Source organism: Hippopotamus amphibius, chromosome 4, assembly GCF_030028045.1.
Source record: "Hippopotamus amphibius kiboko isolate mHipAmp2 chromosome 4, mHipAmp2.hap2, whole genome shotgun sequence".
Lineage (NCBI taxonomy): Eukaryota > Metazoa > Chordata > Mammalia > Artiodactyla > Hippopotamidae > Hippopotamus > Hippopotamus amphibius.
The window spans coordinates 186,259,079-186,281,959 of NC_080189.1; the positions used below are offsets into that span (position 1 = coordinate 186,259,079).

At 46.8% G+C, this 22,881-nt stretch overlaps 3 protein-coding genes across 4 annotated transcripts in view; 1 reads left to right on the top strand and 2 right to left on the bottom strand.

Moving 5' to 3' along the window:
* Window positions 1-3,972: 3,972 nt before the first annotated feature.
* On the bottom strand, window positions 3,973-9,267 carry ATP5MJ (ATP synthase membrane subunit j). Of its 2 annotated transcripts, none has more exons than XM_057733578.1 (4): window positions 9,175-9,267; window positions 5,564-5,687; window positions 4,806-4,829; window positions 3,973-4,128 (listed from the first exon to the last, which is right to left on the bottom strand). In XM_057733578.1, exons 2-4 carry the CDS (start codon window positions 5,685-5,687, stop codon window positions 4,094-4,096), a joined length of 183 nt encoding a protein of 60 aa, XP_057589561.1. In that variant the 5' UTR covers window positions 9,175-9,267; the 3' UTR covers window positions 3,973-4,093. The 2 variants fall into 2 exon arrangements, with proteins under 2 accessions (XP_057589561.1, XP_057589562.1); XM_057733579.1 differs by lacking the exon at window positions 9,175-9,267 and adding an exon at window positions 8,839-9,134.
* Window positions 9,268-11,668: 2,401 nt separating this feature from the next.
* The window catches only part of TDRD9 (tudor domain containing 9), a 113,129-nt gene continuing 101,916 nt past the window's right edge, over window positions 11,669-22,881 (top strand). The window contains exons 1-3 of the mRNA XM_057733575.1: window positions 11,669-11,862; window positions 16,454-16,457; window positions 17,494-17,510. Of these exons, the coding sequence (XP_057589558.1) occupies window positions 11,669-11,862; window positions 16,454-16,457; window positions 17,494-17,510 (215 nt within the window). The remainder of the gene's footprint in view (window positions 11,863-16,453; window positions 16,458-17,493; window positions 17,511-22,881) is intronic.
* On the bottom strand, window positions 20,678-22,063 carry RD3L (RD3 like). The gene is made up of 3 exons (XM_057733577.1): window positions 22,040-22,063; window positions 21,347-21,652; window positions 20,678-20,975 (listed from the first exon to the last, which is right to left on the bottom strand). Exons 2-3 carry the CDS (start codon window positions 21,643-21,645, stop codon window positions 20,678-20,680), a joined length of 597 nt encoding a protein of 198 aa, XP_057589560.1. The 5' UTR covers window positions 21,646-21,652; window positions 22,040-22,063.

Here is a 22,881-nt window from a genome sequence, read left to right on the forward strand (position 1 = left end):
TTCTCTGCTGTTTGCTAGATTCTTCTCTTGGGGAATCTGCCAGCACAACTTTAAGCCTGATGCTATTCCGGGTTTCTTAAACATCTCAATTTTTCTCCATTCTCTCCGTTGAATGTTGCCATTGAAATCCACATCCCATTGACTTTTTGAATGTTAAACCAACCCCTCCTTGGTCATGACATTATTTTCATTTTGCTTCTTAAAAAAGATTTATTATTTATTTATTTGTTTTTATTTTTGGCTGCATTGGGTCTTCATTGCTGCGCATGGACTTTCTCTAGTTGTGGTGAGCGGGGGCTACTCTTCATTGCAGTGCGCAAGTTTCTCATTGCAGTGGCTTCTCTTGTTGCGTACCACAGGCTCTAGGCACACAGGCTTCAGCAGTTGTGACACACGGGCTCTAGAGCGCAGGCTCAGTAGTTGTGGTGCACGGGCTTAGCTGTTTCGAGGCATGTGGGATCTTTCCAGCCCTGGGATTGAACCCCTGTCCCCTGCACTGGCAGGTGGATTCTTAACCACTGCACCACTAGGGAAGCCCCCCTCCCCTTTTACTTTTGATTGGATTCAATTTGCTAAAGCTTTGTTAAGCCTTTGGCATCCATGTTCAAGAGGAATACCAGTCTACAGTTTCCTCTTATTGTCCTACTTTTGGATCAGGCTGGTGCTGATCTCACAGAATGAGCTGGGCACTGCTTCCCCCTGTTCTATTAAAGAAGAATTTGTGAACAACTGGTATTGTTTCATTCTTCACTATTTGGTGTAACTCATCGGGTAAGTCATCTGAGCCTGGAGTTTTCTGAGAGTTTTCAAGTACAGTTTAAATTTGATATAAGGCTGTTCAGGTTCCCCATTCTTCTTGAGTGAGCTTTGGGGGTTTGTGTCTCACAAGGAACGTGTCCATCTCACACACCCTGCAGAATTTTCTGGTCTAAAGCTCTTTGCGATATTCCCTTATCCTTTTAATATCTGTAGAATCTGTAGTAATGGCACCTTCCACATTCCTGATGTTATTTTTTCCTTCTCCCTTTATTTTTTCTTCACCAGTCTGGCTAGAGGGTTTGTCCATTTTATTTATCTTCTCAAAGAACAAGCTTTTGCTTCCACTGAGTGCCCACTACTGATGCCTGGTCCCATGTGAGATACCAGGTGGAAAAAAGATGAATTAGTGTCCTTTACATAAACCTGTGATTTATGATCAATCATCTTACAGTTGTTTCACAGCTCCACTGGAGCACATGCACCCCTGGGATACATTAGTACAATGACAAGCAAGAAACACGTGCCTCCTCCCAGAGGCTCCAACGCGTTGTTGAAAGTTACCCATCAGATTCTGGGACCGTGTTCTCCTCCCTCTGTCTTTAGGGTCTGCCATGGTCCACTCTGAAGAGCACTGCACTAAGCATGGGTGGGTGGGATGTGTGGACTTCAGGACAAAGGGCCTCCTTGGAGCTTCATCTGGAAACTGGCCACTCCTGCCCGCGGGTCAGTTCGAGGCCCTCTCTGCTTCTGTACACGCCTCTCTTCTGTCGGCAATGCCCGAGTGCTGTTCTGAACAGGGTGCCCCTGGCGCCCAGCAGAGCTCCGGGCGGCCCTACCTCTCTGCTCATGCCCACAGGAAGCCTGGGACAGGCTGGTGGCACACACCGGCTCCACCTGCAGGCCGCCTCGGGACACGACCAGCTTACGTGCAAACAGCAAGTAAGTTCTGGGCAGCAACAAAACTGCTTCTGGGACTTCCCTGGTGGCACAGTGGTCAAGAAACTGCCTGCCAATGCAGGGGACATCGGTTTGAGCCCTGGTCCAGGAAGATCCCACATGCCTCAGAGCAACTAAGCCTGTGCGCCATAACTACTGAGCCTGTGCTACAGAGCCCAAGAGCCACAACTACTGAAGGCCACATGCCTAGAGCTCATGCTCCACAAGAGAAGCCACTGCAATAAGAAGTTTGTGCGTGGCAACGGAGAGTAGCCTCCATTCTCCGCAACTAGAGAAAGCCTGCACGCAGCAACAAAGACCCAACCCAGCCATTAAATAAATAAAACAAAAAACAAAATGCTGCCTCTTTTCCGTTACAAAACACACTGCCTCCACCTAGGAATTAGGGACAGGAAACCACTTGGTGTAGCAGAAACAGTTTTGTTCCACTCTGAGTCCTGGCTGATGCCGGGTACAAATCTCCAGGGGTAGGGGTGGGGGCTGGGCAGGTCTCTCCTCGAAATCCTCTGGCCTGCCTCTGTGCATCATTCAAGGGCGAGGCTCCACCTCTCCCAGGATACGCTCCATCTCAGCTATGTTCCCTTCACAACATAAATCCCAAGAGCCCCTCACCCCATTCTGCACAGGCACGGTACAGGCACCTGGTCCATGATGGGTGGTGAGCATCTTTTACAAAACAACTTTTATTTACTGATGGTCATAACTAAAGGAATCCACAGGCGGAAGTGGGGGACATGCTCCCAGGGCCCACAAACCAGCTCCTCTGCTGGCTCCAGGGCCCAGCCGCCCTAGGCCTCACGTTCTCCTTCTCTGGACAAGAGCTGAGACTCCCGGAGCCCAGTCCTGGTCCAGCAGTGGTTAGCTGACCCCTGGCACTAGGTCACTGCCTCTCTTTCAGCCTCAGTTTCCTCCTATGTAAAACGGGACTGCAGCTCCACTCCATTCGGTTCTTAGGACTGAATGTGCTAAGATGTGTGGTGCTGGGGGAGCGTGCTGGACACTGATGCGGTGGATGTAGGGCTCAGGAAGTCAGTGGTTCTCAAAGTGTGGTCCCTGGACACCAGCACGTCCTGGGAACTTGTGAGAAATTTAAGTTCTCCGGCTCCTTCCAGACCAATGGAAGCAAAAATGCTGGGCCCTGCGAGTCCTTCCTGATAGCCCTCCAGGTGGTGCTGTCTCAGAAGAGCTGGCCCAGACAAGTAACTTTTAAGATCAGGACTTTCTGAACCACAGTGCTGACCCATCCTCTGGAGGCAGGAGAACAAAAGCCTATCAGAGGAGACGTGATTCCTGCTTTCAAATGGAACCCTGACCCCAGCTCCAATGCCGGCTCCCACTGGGGCTGTATGATGCTCTCACACCAGTTCCCTGCTGAGCCAACAACCAGGAGGCACTCAGTGAGGCTGGCAAGTGGGTTTTATCCCCATTTTACCAAAGAAGAAACCAAGGCTCAGAGATCCCACCGAAAAGCGGCAGCCACTTGTTAGACACCAACCACAGCCAGAGACCAGGACCAAGACGTGGGCCACCATTTCTATTCCACAGGCAGACGCCCATCACTGCAAAGCACCAGATTTCAAACTGGACTCATTTCTACCCCTATGCTTACTGCTTGAGAATCTGTTTTTTAAAGGCAATTCTAGGGGTTTTGGTAATTGCCTTAAATGGAGAAAAACATGCAGCATTCATTTGATATTAGCCAAACAGGAAGAAACATCAACTGATTTTTTAGAAAAATTTATGTACCTTGCCTTAGAAGTGATTTCTGGATAAAACCTTCTAGAGCTTATAATTCCATCCACCATGTGATCTAATACTGCCTATTTCTAAAACATTTTACAAAACTTTGCTGTACACCTGAAACTAACACAAGGTTGTAAATCAACTATACTCCAATAAAAACTTTAAAAAAGGCATTTTACAGTTTAAATAATGCTTTTGCATACTTCCTCTTACTGAGCTCCACAATAACTCTAAGTTAGAACTTGCATATTATCTCCATTTTCCAGATGAGAAAACAGAGGCTCAGGGAGGTCACAGGAGTTTGGTAGCAGAAATTGTTTAACATTTATTGACCTTCGGAGTGTGAGTGCCTAGATGTAACCCCCACTTCTTCACTAACCGAGGTGTTTACTTTACTCCTCAGCCCTCAGGTTTCCTAAGGATAGGGCAGCTCAGTGAGACGGCTGCACCTGCCACATGCAGACCTACTCAGGCGGGGTGGGCGCGGGGTGGAGGGAGGGACATGGGCACAGGTCGCGTGGGTCTCATAGGTACGTTTATTCATGCCCGAGGGCAGCGGCACTGCTACAAGTGGAGACGATGTCCCATGTTCCCACAACACAGCCAGACCGACGTCCCGTCCAAGGAGAGCTGGTTAATGATGACCGTGAGCAGGCGCAGGACTGGAAGCTTTTCAAAGAGAAGCACAATGCAGATACAATTTAGGAGGGAAGGAACAAGCAGAACATAGTTCACTGTGTAAGTATGTACTGACAAGCCAGAAGGTGTAAAGGACAACTTTCAACATGCTGAAGTACATGGAAGGTTATTCCTACATGGATGTAGATGGAGGGTCTGTGGAATTGACATGGGCACGCAGCTCACGTGTGGGCACAAAGAGGAAAGGGCATGGAAATGTCTCCTCCCCAAGATCACAGGCCAGCCCTGGGTTTGCATAGGTCTCAAGCGACTAGAGTTTCACTGTTATTTGGAAGCGAAGAAATACCAAGCACTAGGGCACAAATTTATGTGGTTCTTTCTTTCAAAACACGTTTTACAGGGCAGCCCGCGTGTACATCTAACTCCTGCTTCGCTGCTGGTGGCACCAGCTAGCTGCCATTAATTCATTTCACTTCAAGGGTGGGCAATGGTTTTCAACACTGAGACTACAGGAAGTAAAACTTCAGAATCCTCTGTTCCAGCAGGCCACACTCTGTTCCACACTCCACGTCCTGAAGTGTTCCCACTGCACCTGTGCGCTTACTGAACCTTGTGTCAGCTTCAGTTCACAACAAGGATATACTTTGTCCTAAAAAGGCACGATGGCGTTTTTCAGTCCCCACCCATCTTAAGAAGCAGAATCTTACCTTTCAAGGCTTTACTTCTTTTATCTAGAATAAATGGAAAGAAAAATTGGTCGTATCAACGCTTCACAAAAATGCCTTTAGTCAACTCATTGTCGAAATCATCATTTGGCTGAGAAGTTCACAGCTTAGGTAAAGCTGTTAAATGAAGCCTTCGTAAAATAGGAACTCCTATAGTGTTTCAAAATCAAGAAGTGGTAAAAATTCTACCCTAGATGTTCTCTGAACAGTTGCACAGCCCTTCAGAATCCACAGGACTCTTCACTCCCTACCATATCCCAAACTCCAGCCTTGCAGTTTAAAGATTTCTCCTTTCTTTCCTCTTTTTAACCAACCGCTTAGTCATACACAATTAGGCCTCATCTCGGCTCCACTGAGAACCAAATGGTTACTTTGCCCCAACTTTTATTATGAAAATATTTAAACATTCAGGTCAGTGGAAAAGGTACAACAAAACACTGTATACCATGACATTTCATCCCTAAATACTTTAACCTGCATCTCTTAAAACTAAAGATATCTCCTATGCGTTCTAAATACCATTGTCACACCTAAGAAAATTAACAATTCCCTCAACGTCTTGTTCAAATTTCTTATTGTTGACATAGCTCTTATACTCCCCACATTTTAACAAGGACCACCAGGGGTTCTGATGTTCACTCCTAGTTAAGAACCATAGTTTCTTTACAACATGAATCGTGATCACATTTGAAAGTAATTTTCTTCCTGACTTCCAAAGCATCAAACACAAAGAAACTTACCAGCACTCCTGATTTTATAAACGATGAAAGCCATCAACCCCGTTCCTACCCAAATCTCCTGGTAAACTTGGGTATAGTAGGGCTTCATGGGGATCCAAACATTCTTAATAAGGCTTTGAAGCATCTGAAAAGAAACACAGTGATAAATATTACCATGACTATTGTTTTAAACCTAACTGGTAAGAGGTTTCCATTTATTAAGTTTGATGCTATTTCCCAAACTACTCAACAGGGAGCGGCTCCTATGTCAGACTTGCTCCCCAAAGCCATTCCAACATCTACATGGCGGCTCCTGCTCTCAACAGCTTTCCAAGCTCCACTCTCTCCTCAATGTCCCCTGGCCTTGGCCATCTGGGCACTCCATCACCTCACATTTGTCCAGCCCCAGAGCTTCCATGGCCGTGCTATCCTGTACTGTCATCTATAGTCCCCTGCCGAAGGCTACTCTCCACGAATGCCCCCAAATTATGCCAAGAATTACACACTTTTAAAACTTTTAAATTGAAAAAAACTAGTATATTTGCATCACCATGTTAAGAACTGTTGGCACTAAGAGCTGAAAAAGAACATGGTCAAGGCACGGTGATTTCCCTGTGAGACAAACATCCGGCTTGGGCTCACATTCATCAGCTGTATCTCAGTCCTTCTTTTGTTCTGTCTATATCTCAGCTGTACTGAGGCATAACTGACATATAAAACTGTAAGATATTTGCAGTGTACACCATACGGATGACTTGATACACGTGCATAATGTGCAGGGACCTCCCCGTCTAGTTCATTAGCACATCTGTCACCTCACTTTCATTTTTTTTGGAGAGAACTTTCAGTTCTATTCTCTCAGCCAACTCCCAACTACACAGTGTTATGAACTACAGTCACGTTTCACACACATCTCAGTCTTGAAGTCTACTGCTAAATACGAAGCAGGGAGTGTGAGAGGACACTGTCACTTTGTAAGGGCTGCAATTATAACATGACATTTAACGAATAAAAATATTTCATTACTGGATTTGATCAGGAAAGGCCATCAAACTCTGAACTTAGTTCACCTTTACGTGCAATTCTCAAAGTCAGGCTCACGTTTATAATTTACTAGAGGCTCTAAAATCAGATGCCCTCATTTTCATTTTCATAACCTCTGTAACATGTGAGGTGATCTACTAAACTGTAGTCACTCAAATCATTGTGAGGAACAGCTACATCTAAGTACTTCCCATCTCACAAGAAATCGCTGCTCTGGGTTCAGTCCGTTATGCTACCTCACCCCCAGCCTGACCAGAACCTCACTGACTGTTCCTTTCACATCTCTATTTGGCTACACAGAATTTCACTTCTCTGCAGTTTTCTCTGGTTTTCCATTACTGAAACCTGGATCATGTGACCTTTATTCATTCAGCAAATATGAACTGTGCATGTACCAGGTGGCAGGCACTGTTTTAGGAGCTGAGAAACAGGCTCTAAAGAGCCAGAGTATCTGGGAGAACAGCGTCCTTAGTAGAGGCAGCACATAGGCCAAGACCTGAGGTCGGAATTTGCTTGGAAGTGGGAGGAACGGTGGGAAGGCCACCACGGCTGCCGAGATTCAAATCCTGGCTCTGCCACTTTCCATCTAACTGAAACTGCCTTGGTTTCCTCATCTCTAAATCAAGGACAAAAACAGTACCTGCCTCGGAGAGCTGTTATGAAGCTCTCTGTCAATGACCATATCTGCTGTCTTACAGCAAGTGCTTGTTACATAAAGTATCATGGCTGGACTAGGGGACAGAAGATGGCCAGGTCATACAGGGCCTTGGAGGCCACAGCAAAGAGCGAGCGCAGCTTTTATTCTCAGAATGTCATGCAAATTTAACAACATTCATGCCATGCTTTACTTGCTTCTCTCCTGCACTACCTGGAGGAGATCACAGGGTTGCCTGAGATCACACAGCTGGATCTGCTCCTCATGACTGAGAATCTGCCCTGAGGCCTGGCTTCTGGCTCTTTTGAAGAAAGAACATACCCCGGCTGAGGCCCAGGCCTGAAGGCCAGCCTGCCCGAGTGACCTGGGAAGATGTGGCTGTGTCCTTCTCCTGGAACCCCTTGCAGACACGTGTACCCTCACATTTTCTGTCCTCAGGCACTACTGGCATGCTCTAGCAGAGCCTAAGGTTCCAAGAAACCAACAGCCTTGCCTTGAAGAGGCAACTGAGAGGATCTAAACAGGATGCAGAGGTGGCCTCTGGAAGCCCCAGACCAGAAGAGTTCAGACACTGAGCCCGGCACTGACTGGGAAGGAAGACCAACAGGGCAGCCGGAAGCCTGCGAATTCTTGGTTCCTACACCAGTTCAGCCCGCTTTGTCCTCGACCTTGGGCAAGTCTCGAAGCTGTCATTCCAGAGGTTTCCCTTTCTGTGAAACAGGGATAGCTCTGCCTGCCCCACGGGGCTCTCAATGTAAAGGACCCCAGCCCACTGCCTGCTGTGGAACAGAAACTCAGTAAATGACCGCAGCAAGAGCAGAAAGGACTGCTGCAAATGCCCAGCTGACTGCAACAGTACTAAGCTCCTGGGATTCTATGAGAAAGGACTTAGGAATATGAGGGCAAGGCCCAGGTCAGGTAGGGGCCTTAGAGCAAGGCCAGAAGTGGATCTAAAAGGAAAAGAGCAAAGCAAACTAGGAAGGTGTAGAGGAGGTAAAAAGGGGGCATAGACACTTGTCATCTCGCTATTCTGCTCAGGGCCCAGGCCCGGCATTGTCAGCTCACCTAGAGTGACCCTAGAGTGCTACAGGGTAGGTACACCGAAAGGGCTTACCTCCCACCCCGCCTCTGGCCCAAGGTTACCATATCTGGCTGGGCAAGTGACATGTTCCCAATGTTCATAAAACGGGGCCCCCGACTTTTTCTGCCTGAGTTTTCTCTGTCCAGCCACGCTTCTCAGCTCTGAGTCTTATTAGCGTCCATTCCTTCAAAAACCCATCCTATTCAAAGGCCAAATGAGTGTCCACTGTGTCCGTTTAAGCCTGCAAAGTTCTCGGTACGTGACAGCAGTCTACCACCCGACCTTACACTGGAGACAGGAAACGTCTGACCCGTGGAGCCCCAGAGCGGGCTCCACAGGCTGAGAGGTCCGTACAAGTGCAATCACCTCCGACCCCGTTCTGGTCCTCCCAAGGTCTTGTCGTACGCACAGTGCAGCTCGAAGAGCAGCGCGCTGCGAGGACACCTGACGTGCGCAGGAGAGAGAGGCGAAGCGCGGGCAAGAGTGCTCGGCTTGGACCCCGGCTCCGCCACTAACCTGCCGCGTGAGCTCGGCCAGGCGGCTGAACCGCTCACGGCCGAAGGAAAAGGCGTAGCGCGGCCTCGGCGTCACTCGCCAACAACAGCTGAGCCCTGGACGACCTCCCTTCACAGTCTGGGGGCCCCGGTGGAAAGCTTGCGCGGGCGGGGGAGGGTTGGACCCCAAGGTCAGCGGGGGTCCAGGTGTGGCCGCGGTAGGGGCCAGGGAGGCTCTCGCCCGCCGCCAGCTCCCGCCGCGGAGGCCACTCCAGGCCCTGGGTCCCCGCCGCCCGCGGTCCGGCCCCTCACCGTCCCGCTGCCCCGCGCCGAGCGCCAATCCCAGCCGTACACTCACCTCGGCGCAGGACTAGCGGCTCAGGGAGTCCCAACTCACAGCCAGCGACTCGGAAAGGTCACTGAACGCGCAGGCGCCGCGCGGGGCGCGCCGGGAAGGCGGAAGGAGGGGCGGTGCCCCAGGCCAGCGCACCTCCCCGGCCGCGCCTGCGCACCACAGCGCCCCCAGCGGCCGCCGGCCTTCGGTGGCCTGGAGGCCGGCCGGGCGAGGGTTGGGGGAGGGGACATGGGCGTTTTTGTGTCATAATGAGGTGACTAACCGTCCGGATTTGCCCAGGAGTGAGACTTACAGTGCTGAAACAGGGAGGGTCTTGGACAAAGAAGACGAGTTGGTCTAACTGAAAAAGGGAGTCTTTACTTGCTGCGTTAAAAGCCGAGAAGCCGAATCTCCCGTCTCTGTGGTTTTCTTGACATTTCTCTGTTAACATTTTTACTCTGCATATTTTTATGCACCAATACTGTGCATAGTGACTGTACTCAATAGACAATATAAAGACTTCCACAGGGGCTCCAAACACTGGATCTAAAAGACGTAGGCTTTAAAAATAACCATACTTGGGACTTCCCTGGTGGTTTGGTGGGTAAGACTCTGGGCTCCCAATGCAGGGGGCGTGGGTTCAATCCCTGGTCAGGAAGCTAGATCCTGCATGCATGCCACAACTAACAGTTTGCATGCCGCAATTAAAGCAAGATTCCCATGTGCCACAACTAAGACCCGGTGCAGCCTAAATAAATAAATACTTTAAAAAATGCTTAATATGTGCATGGAAATGAAAAACAAGACTGACAATTTCAGTAGAAAACTGGGAACTGTAAAAAATGAAAAAGAAAGCCACTTAGCTGATTTGAAAAAGAGCCAAATTGGATTGATTTAGCAACTGCTTCGACAGCTGAAGAGTTACTGAATTGGAGGCTGGGTTAGAAGATTCAGGAACACAGAGAGAGGAACAGCAAGAAAGTCTATCACAGGTGTAATTGGAGTCTCAGTATAACTGCCAATCTAGAATTGTATGCGTGAGGACATTAGCATTCAGTAAAGAAAGTGAAATCACATTTTGGACCAACTAAGACTGAGGGAATAATCAACCAATACATCTGCAGATTAAAAAAAAAAAATCAAGGTTCATTATTCAGGCAGAAGCAAAGTGAGCTAAGATGGAAGGATGGGGAGGCTAAAAGGAAGGGCAATGAACTTGGTCACGAGCTTCAAAGGGAAAAAAGACTTAGGATCAAATGAAGTTGCATGCAAAACTTGGAAAACTTAGCGTAGTGATGCTCAAAGTGTGGTCTGGGGGTTTCCAAGGCCCCCTGGGGGTCGAAACTATTGTTCCCTTTTCAGAAAAAGAGCAACTTCCACTTACACATTCATTGTGACATCAACAGAGGAAGGTAGGGACTTTCCTGGTGGCACAGTGGTTAAGAATCCGCCTGCCAACGCAGGCGACACGGGTTTGATCCCTGGCCTGGGAAGATCCCACATGCGGGGCAGCAACTAAGCTCCGGCGCCACAACTACTGAGCCCACTTCCTTTGTATGTCTTTGCTGGATTTTCCCTCTCTGCCTCTTTTTTCAGGCTGTTTCCTCGTTTCTGTCCACCTTCACTCACTCACTCTGGGCTGAACTATTTCGGCTGCTCCTAGCGTTTTAACCGCCATCTCTTTGCTGATGACCTCCAAATCTGAACCTCTCACCCCCCATTTCTGTCCAGCTGTGGGAGGATACTGCCCCTGAGACGAGAATTTAGGAAGGAAGAAGATGAACTCAGTTTCGTCAAGTTCTGGACCCAAAGAACTTCTTCCAGATCCTCAACTCAGCCATCCGGGTCACCTTCAGGCCTTCATCAGCAGGCTACCTCCCTCTCCGAGGCTTCCTTCGCCCGGTTTGTTCCCGGTTCTCCTTCAGGGTTCCACTTAGGTGTCATTCTGTCCAAGAAGCCTTCCCAAATTCGGTGCACCATGTCCCAGGTTGGCGGGCTCTGGTTTGCCTTCCATCTTCCCCACCCTGAGGTCCATCACCGCGACCCTGCGCCGCGCCGGGCCCACAGCAGGCGCTCCATCAACGTCTGCCCCATGCCAGCCCGCAGCGTCAAGCCTCAGGTGGACCAGCTCTCAGAGAGGAAGGCTGCAGAGAGACCGGAAGCCCTGTTCCGGCACACCCCCGGCCCGTGAGGCTGGGCCCCGCACCCAGACAGTCGAGGGGCCCTGGAGGCCTCACCTCGCCCACTCTGGGACCGCGCGGCGGACGCGAGCCGGGTGCCCTCGGCCGGGAAGGCGAGCGTCGACCCCGGCCGGCGAGCGTCGATCCCAGCAGGCCTAGCGCGGCGCGGCGGGGCGGGGCTGGCGGCACGCGGTCTGGGCGCGCGGGCGCGTGGCGCGCTTTGATTGGAGGGCTCGCAGCGGGGCGGGGCTGCGCCGTGCGGCCTCCGCGTTCCAGCCTCGCAGGTTCCCGCATCTCGGAGCGGCGGTTGAGGCGGCGCGGACACCTGGGCTGCGGGCATGCTGCGCAGGCTCACCCTCGACCAGATCAATGACTGGTTCACCATCGGCAAGACAGTGGCCGATGTGGAGCTGCTGGGCCTGCCGCCCGCCCTCCCGGCCGAGGCGGCCCGGGACAAGGCGCAGCGCAGGGATGTGGCCTCCGGCGCGCGCCCCGAGGCCCAGGCCCAGGCCGGGCCGGCGGCGCCCGGGAGGTAGGAGGCCGGGGGTCAGAGACGGGGCGGGCGCGGGCCTGGGCGACGAGGGCCCGGCCGCGGTGGGGAGACGCCTGGCCGCCCGGCGGTGAGCGGGTGACCCAGCAGGCCCCGCCGGTCCGCGGCCTGGACCGGGGCACCTTCTCCCCACCCGAAGTGGAGCCGCTCCAGAGTCCGGTTTAAACATTTTTTTATGATAGGCTTTATTGTTTTTTTAGAGCGGTTTAAGTCTGCGGAAAAATGGAGCAGAAAGTAGAGCCCCGCGTGCCTCCTGCTCTGGGAGCAGTGACCCTCCGTGTTCACGCCTTGCCTTGGCGGGGTGTGTTCGCCACAGCTGACAGACCGACGCGGATGCGTTATCACTAACTGCGTCTGCAGGGAAGACGCCAGTTCATTCTCGGTGCCGTAGAGTCTGTGGGTGACAAAGTATAACGATATGTATCCCCCGTTAGCATCACACGGAGCCCTGAAAGCCCTGTGTTCTGCCTCTTTATCCCCGTCTCCTCTGCGCCCCCCCCCCCCCCGCCCCGCAACAGCCACTGATCTTTTTATTATCTCTATAGTTTCGCATTTTTCGCAGTGCGTGGTAGTCGCTATCCTGCCGTATGTCGCCTTCTCACGTAGGCTGCGTTCACTTAGTAGTATGCAGCTAAGGTTCCTCCCTGTGTTTTTAGGGCTCGATAGTTCACCGCTGAAGAATATCTCGGTGGCTTCCAAGTTCTGGCATTTACGAATAAAGCTGCTGTAAACATTCTTGTGCAGGTTTCTGTGGCCTCAGAAGCCTCAGCTCATTTGGGTGAATACCACCGGAGCACTAACTGCTGGGTCTTCGTTCAGTTTTGCCAGTGCTCCTCCTCCCAGTATTCCTTGACTTGGGTGCTGTCAGTTAATCTGGTCGCGTGATTTTGGTGGCACTAAGGCAAGAGGATAACCTGTGTTTTTAGGAGAACTAGATCTGGTGAGTAGAAACACCTGCCCCGAGCACTCTTTAAACAAGGTCAGTATGGAAGTCTCCCCGGGTTGGGATGCCTGCGTCACTGCTTGGCCCCTTCCCCCCACGTTCAACACCCTTTACAGTTGAGAGGGAGGTTTTGTTTTTTAAAATTTTTTTTTAAGTTACTCTTGTTCATTGCCCCCCCACCCCCATTTGATGTAGTGGATGGACTCAGAGTCTGAGTCAAGGTCTCATGAGTTGTTTCAGAGCTTTGTTAAAGTCAAGTGCGACTTGCGATCTTTGGTAAATTTGTTTCTTGGAGGCAGGGCGGGTACAAAGAGACTCTTGTGCAGCTATAGAGTGGCTGTTTGTTCATGTTTTCACACACTTGTTTCCTTGAATCACTCCGCAGGGTGATCCCTTAGATCCCCACCCCCACCCCGCCCCGCTGCTTGCTCCCTGGACTTAATGGGCAGAACAGCATTGCTTTTAAGTAGCTCATTGTGGTATTTAAGTGTTATTATTGACCTTGTCAGAAATGATAAGCATGGATTTAAATGTCCTTTTAACTTTCTGGGCCCTTAATGCTTGTCTAATACTAGAGGCAGTAGCATATAGTAGGCACTCAGTTAAATATAGCTATATTAGTTAATCCCCAAAACAACCCTTTAAGATTGCTGGCATTACCTTGATATTATAGATGAGGAAACAGACTTGGGTGGTAAAGTGACTTGTCTAGTTTGCAGTAACAAACGGTCAAGGTAGGTAGAATGACACCCCCCCCCCCCAAAAGCATATTCACTGGAAACTGAGTATGTTGTGTTACATGTCGAAAGGGATTTTGCAGATGTAATTGAGGTTACAGATCCTAAAATAGGGAGATTACCTGGGCTATCTAATCTAATCACATCAGCCCTTAAAAGGAGAGACGTTTTCTGACTGGAGTCAGGGATTTGAAACATGAGAGGGACTTGACTGTTAGACCGGCCACGTGGGAAGCTTGAGAAGGAATGTGGGCAGCTAAGAGCAAAGACTGGATCCTGGGTGACAGCAAGGACATGAAGACCGCAGTCCTGCAGCTTCAAGGAACTGAATTTGGCCAACGACCTGAGTGAGCCTTCAGCTCAGGGAAGGTAGCCCTGCCAACCACCTTGATTTTGGCCTTGTGGGACCCTAAGCAGAGGACTCAGTTGGGTCCACCTGGACTTGTGATTTACAGAAATTGTGAGATAATAAATTTGTGTCATTTTAAACTGCTGAACTTGTGGTGACTTGATGTGGCGGGAGCAGGAAACTGACGCAGTGCTCGCGCTGGGATGCAGACTCCGGGTGAGCTGACAGTGAAGCTGGGGCAGCTGCGGCGCCAGGCACACAGCAGCTGCTCAGAGGCTTGTTGAATGCTGTCTTCCCAGTGAAGGAGCATTTGATGTTGGTGAGAAAGCATTTGATGTACAGATGGCAGGCTTTCTAAGCATAGGGTATCACATAGTGAAAATGTATTGGAGAGGCACAGTCACTCAGGTGAGAAGAGTAGCTTGCGTTGAGTCACCGGCGTCCAGTCTGTGGGTGCTGTCAAATCAGTCATACGAGTTGTGCCACCAGCATTTAAAAAAAAAAAAAAAAAGCTATAGAAAATATTAGACTTATGTAGTTCAAATAAGAACTGCTCTGTGAGGTGGACCTATGTCTGTGCGGTGAGTGCAGCATCCCCATGTGAGTTTCTTCCTGAGGGAAAGCCCTGCTTGAGTTCCTGTGGGGAGAAGTTAGAGAGGACCGGGAGTGGGGAGTGGGGAGGGGGAGTGACGTGGGAGGGGTAGTTGAATGGTTGCAAGTGATCTACTCAGCGATACTGTGGATTTCCTCCTGCCTTATCGTCCACATGGTGGTGTATTTTTGCTCCTTTGTGCTGATTGTGGGGTATGCTTTCTTTGTTTTTACATTCCTGTTTCTTCACCTTGGCATATGGAAAAGAAAAACTCAGTGGCTGTGTTGTGAGCGTTGTCCTCCAGGGTTCTCTGTGCCAGCCTTTCTTTGGAATGCAGGGTGTGGTCCTCAGATTGTGACTGGGAGCCTTGTACCCACTGTCCTTCTGCCCAGTGTTGCTTTGCGTGTGGCCTTCCCTCTGTCTTCCTGGCTCAGGATGGTCTTGCTCAGTTCTCACTTTTATGTCTTTGACTTTCTAGTGCTTAAAATGTACTTTGTTCCAGAGAAACTCCACTGTAGAAAGCTTTCAAATTGCTTTTCAAAAGCATCTGGTGATGCTTTTATCCAGTTTCCTTTTTTCTTAATATCACATTTGCTTCTTGGAATGTCTTACTCTAAGTTGAATGCCTACTGCGTTGGGCATTGTGTCGGGTGGCGCAGTCAGTACGAGCAACCTCAGCGTTCCTGACAGATGAGGCAGGTCCTGTAGTGTAGCTGAGGAAGTCAAGGGTCAGGTAAGCTGAGAAATGTATCCCAGCCCATATTTCTGTTACGTTGTACAGTGGGTGTGTTTGACTCCAAAGCATATGACTTTTTTCCTTTTTGCCTTGCCTTTCAGTATTTAGGCCTTGCATAGGTGTTAGTATTTGCTTGTGTTACCCCCAAGGAGGTCTGTTTTCTATTCACCCACAAAAGTCCATGTTTTTAAAAAACCTTTTGTATATTTAACAGATTTAGTTTATTAGGTAATGTTCCTTTAATTGGAAAAGTATTTGAGCGTCTATTCTGAATCTACCATGTACAGGTGGAGTAGAGAGATTGAGAGGGAGAGAGGAGGTGAGGTCAGAGAGGCACAGGGCGCCAGGTCAGGAGTTCTTTCCTCAGTCTCAGTGAGTAGCCGGCTGCCCGCGACATCCGGGGAGTCTCTGCAGGGCACTTGGCTGCTGCGCGTGATTTCCACTCTAACAGGATCCCCCGGCACAAACCGGGAGGTCAGATGTCAACTTTGTGCCAACTTGGTTGCGTCATGGTTCCCAGATATTTGGTCAGATGTACTCTGGATCTTTCTGTGAAGATATTTTTTGGATGAAATTAACATTTACATAGGTGGATTTTGAGTAAAGCAGGTTATCCTCCATAACATGGGTGAGCCTCATGCCGTCAGCTGAAGGCCTGAATGCAATGAAGACTGGTCTCCCCTGAGCCAGAAGGGATTCCGCCAGCAGACTCCCTTTAGACTCAGACTGCAGGTGCTGACCTGGGTCTTTAGCAGATTTTGGACTTGTGCCTCTACAGTTGTGTAAGCTAGTTCCTTAAAACTGATCTATGTACACACATCCTGTTGCTTCTGTTTCTTCGGAGAACCCTCACTAATGCATCGTCCAAGCAAGAGAGAGGACGGTGATTTCGACCAGGACAGTGGCAGTGGAGGTGGGAGGCGCTGGTGGCATTCAGGATGTATTGCTAAGAGGCCAGAGCTTTGTACCTGGGTCAGGTATAGAGCAGGAGTGGGGAAGCATCACGGGTGACACCAAGGTTTCTGGCTGAGGATTTGGAAGGTGTTGCCATCCACTGAGAAGGCCAGACTGCAGGAAGAACTGGTTTGGGGGGAATACCAGGAGTTTGATTTCAAACATGTTAACTTTGAAATTCCTGTTAGATAGCAGTAGGTGCCTGAATGGAGGAAAGAAGTCTGGCTGTGGAGCTAGATGTTTGGGAGTTTAAGGCTTTGAGGCCAGTGAGACGCGATCCCGCAGGCGCTGGGTGATGGAGCTTGGTGGGTGAGTGCAGAGAGATGGGCGGTCTAAGGACCCAAGCACTGGAGTGTGTAGAGGTTGGTGAGATAAAGTGTGCAGAGGAGCCTGAGAAGGAACACTAGCAGGGTCCGAGGAAACCCAGGAGAGTGAGCCCGTTTTACACAACTGCTTGCTTAGTGCCCTGTGTGTGTTCCTCTTAGTGGTTGGAGGAATTATTTTATGTGCTGTTTTCCCCACTTCTTGAGGGCGCAGACTTTCACTGAATCTCCATCTCTTAGCACAGCACCTGGCACGTCGTAGGAACTCAGGTATCTGTTTGGATGGATGAACTGCCTTCACAGGTCCCAATTATTGACTGCTTATGATGTACTGGGTCCTTATTCTAGAAATGATGAGAGTTGCTTTCTCCTTTCCTCCAATCTTGAATGAATCTGAAATCTGACTTACTCCTCTGACCAGAGCTTGTGTGTGTACGCTCGGTCCAATAAAAATCAGCATATCTTGACAATGGTACCATAAAATATTTCCAGAATAAGAGTCTCACTCTGTATGCTATCACCACCCTGGTCTAAATAAACCACCATCATCTCTTGCCTGGATTATTACAAAAGCCTTCTATTTTTGCTCTCTGGGCTTCCTATCTTTGCCCCCACCTGGCATGAGGTAGATGCTCATTTAATATTTGTTGAATGAAGGAATCCTTGAGTAAACATTCACACTTAAGGTTTGATGAGCACACGTGCGACTTCTGTGGGGTCAGTCACTGTCAGAGTAAGATGAAGACTCTGATCGTGGCTTCCTGAGTGTTCCTCCATCTGGCACCTGACTCCCCTCCTATTCTTTCACTGCATTCTGGACACATTGGTGCTTTTCTGTGTCTTGAAGGCACCAAACTCCTTTCCACATTGGGGCTTCCACATCTAGTCTGTCTTCTGCCTGGAGTGCCTGCTATCTTCCATTCCTGCTCTGTTTCTTGCCAAGACAAGCTCCTTTCATCATTTGGGGCTCTGTTCGGAGGTTTGCTCCTTTGAGAAGTCACCTGTGACCTCCATAGCTAGAGAAGTCCTTCCACCTTTCACAGTCTCTCTAGTCTTTTTCAGCCTTCCTCCTCCTTTAAAGCACTTTCCATTTGCCCCAAGTCTTGTTTGTGATGTGTTTCTGGCACCTCCACCATTGCAAGGGGACCAGAATGACTGAGATTTCTGGCTTGTAGAAGTGGATGGGTAGGTAGTGGTGTCATTTCCTGAGAAATGACTGGAAAACACTAGTTGAAGTGTTTGAAGAGTTATTCTTTTAGTTTGTGTAAAGTGTGTTTTGATTCCTCTGTTTGTTTCTTGAATTTTATTTATCCTTTTAGGAAACAAACCTCTATGATTTTAGTTTTGAGCCTGTTAATTTTAAGTTGCCTGTAGGTCTCCAGGAGTAGGTGTCAAGTAGGCAGTTGCCTCTATGCATTTGGAACTCAGAGGGTAAGCTGGGACTGGAGGTGGTGTAGGGGCCTGGCATGCTGATGTGAATGCCAGCTCTGCCACGCAGTATCTCGTGTGCCATTGGGCAAAGCCATCGGACAGGTGTGAGCCTGTTTGCTCATCTGTCATATGGGAATAACATCACCTACTTTCAAGTTTAGGATTAAATGAGATATACATACAGTGCTTAGCACAGTGCCTGGCATGTGGCTTGGGCTGGTTAATAATGATACCTTTTGAGAGCTTCCTCTCTGTCAGGTTATCAGAACCCTTTTAACGTGGGCTGGCGTGTGTATTCCTTACTATTCCCTAGCTAGAACTGTGAGCTCCTGTGCCAGTACTGTGTCTTTGTAAAACATACGTGAGCTTTCCTAGTAGTCCTCTCCCCCATCTGCACCCCCCTTATATTTTTAACCCTCATTCTCTTGCCAATTTTAGCCCATTGTATAAAAGTGTGGATCTATTAATATTCAGGAAGTTATTTGTGTTATAATTTCTACTTGATTTGTCGATCTTTTAGAGACAACTATAGTTTTAAATTATATGACACAGGAAACATGGTTATCAGGTTATCGCCAAAAATAAAAGTGAGAGGTAGAAACTCAGAATACCAAAGTCAGTGTGTTTTTCCAGTCCCTTTAAAAGCCTGGTTGTACAGTTGATTCACTGCATTGTGGATGACTTAGAGTGGTGTGGGGTTCATTTTATCCTGGAATAGAGCGATGACCTAGCCGTCTACTGCTTCTTCAGTCACTGGAAGCTTTTTGATAGGAGTTATTTTTATTTTTATTTCTTACTTAAAAATATTTATTTATTTGGTTTGTTGGGTCTTAGTTGTGGCAGGTTGGCTCCTTAGTTGTGGCATGCGAACTCTTAGTTGTGGCATGTAGGATCTAGATCCCTGGGGCATGTGGGATCTAGTTCCCTGACCAGGAATTGAACCCGGGCCCCCTGCATTGGGAGTGTGGAGTCTTATCCACTGTACCACCAGGGAAGTCCCAGGAGTTATATTTAAAAAATTATTTTCTTCCTTTCTGAGCAGGGAGGATGGCCCTTAAAAGTGCCATGGGCTCAGTCATTTCTTTTGTTCAGAGGCTGTTTGATGTGCCTTGGAGGGAGGAAAATTTTGGGGGCCTCTTCATGGTGTATTTCCTGTTACACATAGTGAAGCTGTCGGTTCTAGTACTGGATTTCATAGACAAACTCCAAGTTCTGTTTAAAACAAAAATTCTTTGAGGATGTACAGTATAGCACAGTGGGTGTTACGCTACTCAATGCTCTGTAATGACCTATATGGGAAAAGAACCTAGAAAATAGTGGACATATGTATATATGTGTATAACATTCACTTTGCCGTACAGCAGAAACTAACACAACATTGTAAATCAACTCTATGCCAATAAAAATAAATTTAAAATTTCTGTTCCCATGATGAAGGCAGTAATACTGACACTCTTGTTTGCTGCCTCGTGCTTCACTGCACAATGAGCAGCTGTGCACTTTTGGGAACATTTCTCTCTCCCACAGATAATTTTCACTCTGTGGGCTCTTACAGTGATTGAAGAAGCTGTAGAGAGTTATGTCATGAAGAATGAACAAAAGGGAAACAGGAGTCAGAGGGGTCTTTATTTTAAATCCACTTGGGGTGGGTTTCCATGTACCTTGTCTTACTAAACTCTGGTTAGGTTCACACCACTGGTGACATGGTTAGGATTTAAGACCAAATTGAGGCCAATTCACAGTGGTGTTAGCCAAGAGTAGGGAAAAAAGCATAGTCAGATGTGTATTTTCTTTGGAGTGTATGTTTAGTTCTTACCTTGATTTTTTTTTTCTTTTTAGATAGAGAAAAAGCCACTCGAATAAATCTCCAAATATAAAGTTATGGACATTAGGTTCCTTGGATTTACTTTTAAGAATGATAGAGAGTCTAGCACTTTATCATAGAAATAAATCTGACTAATGAGTAGTTTCTTACTTTAATGAGATTCTGAGGTTGAATTTTATATATTAAATATTTTGCTACTTTAAATGAATATAATATTAGTTTAAATTACAGATTGGCATTGATTGTTTTTCTTTGAGAGTAGCTGCTACTAATGTTGTTAAACTAGTCCATTTCTTTTTTACTCATGTAATATAGAGATTTTTTTTTTATACTTTCTCTTAATGTTGGTTGAGATTAAAAATGAATCTGAGTGTTGGGATGAAGCACTGCTTTGTTTTCAAATTGCACATTATTTTTTCCCTCACTACCGTTTTCCCCTTCCCCCACAGAGAATGACTGATTCAGTGTTATATTGTAAAGATTCACATCAATCATTTATTTTATTCTACACATAGCTTCCTTTTAGAATAAAAGTCAAAGTTAATGTCAAAGTTAATTTATCGAATTTCATACTTTGTACTTTCATACAAATTTCATATTTCAAATTTCAAAATAAAATACCTTAGTTCCTGTTGAGATGTGTTTGAGGTATAAGAAAATACTTCAAACATTTTTTCAAAATATTTAGGAAACATTTTAGTTAAAAGCATACTATTCAGTGAAAACATTGCATTTTTAGAGTGGTTAAAAAAGGAACACTATTTAAAACTTAGGCTACATCCACAGGAATTTTAACTAATGATCTTGGAACAAATAGTAACATTAAGTCACATCACTTTCTCTTTTTCTTAATATTAAGAGTTCTGATTCTAAGATGGTGTCACAAACTCCTCTGGTTGTAAGGAATTTAACTCGGTGGGTAATAATATGGTAGGTTCCATATTCTATGTGAGAATGTTGGGAACCTGTTCTTTGTGTTTTTGTCTACATAACTTGAGATAGTGGGTATTTCATCTTTGTCTGGACTCCTGGAGCTTTCTCCTCGGATCACGGAGCGGACAGGACAGGCTGCGCTCTGTGCCTCTTCCAGGCCTTCTTGCTCACTGCCTTTGTCAGTACTGCTTAGGAAGTCTTTCAGAACTTGCTTGAAGATGTAGACAATTTCCCATGGCAGTACATCATTTTCTGCCAGAACTTCTCGAAATCTGGAGGCAAAGCAGTTGTAAGTATTCAGTTCAGAAAATCTCTTTTGTCATATCTCTTTGTCTCCAAAATTCAGCTTAGATAGTGTAATCATATAGTAGTTACCCACCTTCGGAGTAAACTGCACGTTGCTTTAAAATTATGCTTCTAGTAAAGAAATTTTGAAAGTGACTTTAAAACATTTGCTAGCCAATGAGATATCAACAGATTTTTTTTTTTTTTTTGTCCAGCCCATCGTTAGGAATTTTGGTTGCTGGGTATTTGATACACATGATTAAAGCATTTATATGATAGAATACGATTTCCAGTCTAAAGATACGAGGAGCTTAGACTTGACAGCAAATATCGCAAGAAGAGAATGTAGTATTTTTACCTGCTGAGAACAGCTCCAGTTTGACAAGGTTGAACCTGTGAGCAAAGAACTTCAAGTTGTCTTTGTTCAGTAGCTGGGATGGTTGCATGGGGATTCTGATAGTTTCTCAGCCAATTGTAATCCACACCTGTTTTTTTCACTTTTTGCTCATTTTCGATCTCTTGTATTAATCTCTCTCGTTCCTTTAGATGCCATTTTAATTCCCGAAGCAGAGTCTTTGTCACTACATCTGAATCAGGGTAGTGTGTGGATTTGTAGGAATCGTATTTTGGCCATTTCATCCAGCCAAAAAGTGGCATTGTCAGCCTGTGGAAATATTCTCACTTGTTTATTTTCATAAAATATTATGGTTCTGATGAGCAAATATTCATTTCTTTACAGTAAATTTGCCAGAAAAGTGCATGAATTTTTCACTGGTTAGATATACAGGTCAAAATAAGATTAGAATGGATTAAAGTCTTTTAATTTCTAACTAGGTCAGTGCCAAAAACCATGCTTTGAAAATGCTTTTATGTAGCTAAACAGAAATGAAATACAGTCAGAGATAGTCTACACACTGAACATTTTCTGAAAATAACACTAACCCTTGCTGTTAAAAGTTCTTAGGAGGCTTTAAAATATTAACATATAGGAAAGTGCTATCTGCAGACATACTTTTGACTTACGTTTTATACAAAAAAGGTTTAAGATTACCTGTGAAGTTGAGGGATCCGGCTTGGTGATGTTGCCAAAGAGTTTACTTGAATCGGTGATGAGGCTGTGCTTCACTCGGGCATGTCTCCTTCTCCTGGATGTGGCCCCTGTTGAAGGAATGAGCCTCCTCCTTTACCCAGAGACTGTATTTGAAATAAATAACCTTCTATGTTGGGAACGAGGTTGCGATGTCTTCATTTGGAGAGAATGCTCATTAATTCACCTTGGAAGTAAGCTAGAAGAAATGACAAAAATAACTTACTATTTAACCGTTACAAATTATATAATGGTCTGCCTTTTGAATGTGGCTCAGTCTGTTTGAAAAAGATGCCGGCAGCTACAGATTCTGGTCCTAAATGCATTTAGACATATCTTTGGTAAAGAAATGAAGAAAGGTCATCTGAAGCACCACAGATGCGCTCCCAGCTAAAGTGAAGACTGTCGCATGATGTGATGCTTTGCTGTGCGTAGCTGCAGGTCACAGTTTAGTGCTGTATTTTTATGCCTGTAGAGCTCTAAAAATAACCATGTTGCTTTTATTCTTCAGCTTAACTTTCAAGCCATTTAGAAGCCAGGTCACCGTCCCCTCCAATGAAAGCAGGAAAAATAGATCAGACTTGACTATTTGCACAATATACATTCTGAGGAAACTTGTTACAATTGAGCAAAATAGGCAAAGAATGCTGATATCAGTCATGTGTGAAATATTTAGTAAATGTTACATTCTGTACATATTTTGTTTTTATTCCTAAATAGTATTTAAATTTGTATATTTAAACAGGTTGTAATGCTAGAGGAAATTATATACACTTAAGTAGAAAGTTTAAAATATACTTTATAAT

What these genes read in the sequence shown, in the direction of transcription:
- ATP5MJ (XM_057733578.1), bottom strand. Translation starts at nt 5,687, where the DNA reads ATGCTTCAAAGCCTTATTAAGAATGTTTGGATCCCCATGAAGCCCTAC. An exon ending in TTATAAAATCAGGAGTGCTG is followed by an intron (nt 4,830 to 5,563) that starts GTAAGTTTCTTT and finishes CATTTATTCTAG; the next exon opens with ATAAAAGAAGTAAAGCCTTG. An exon ending in AAGAAGTAAAGCCTTGAAAG is followed by an intron (nt 4,129 to 4,805) that starts GTAAGATTCTGC and finishes CTCTTTGAAAAG; the next exon opens with CTTCCAGTCCTGCGCCTGCT.
- RD3L (XM_057733577.1), bottom strand. Translation starts at nt 21,645, where the DNA reads ATGCCACTTTTTGGCTGGATGAAATGGCCAAAATACGATTCCTACAAA. An exon ending in ACTGGAGCTGTTCTCAGCAG is followed by an intron (nt 20,976 to 21,346) that starts GTAAAAATACTA and finishes CTTTGCCTCCAG; the next exon opens with ATTTCGAGAAGTTCTGGCAG.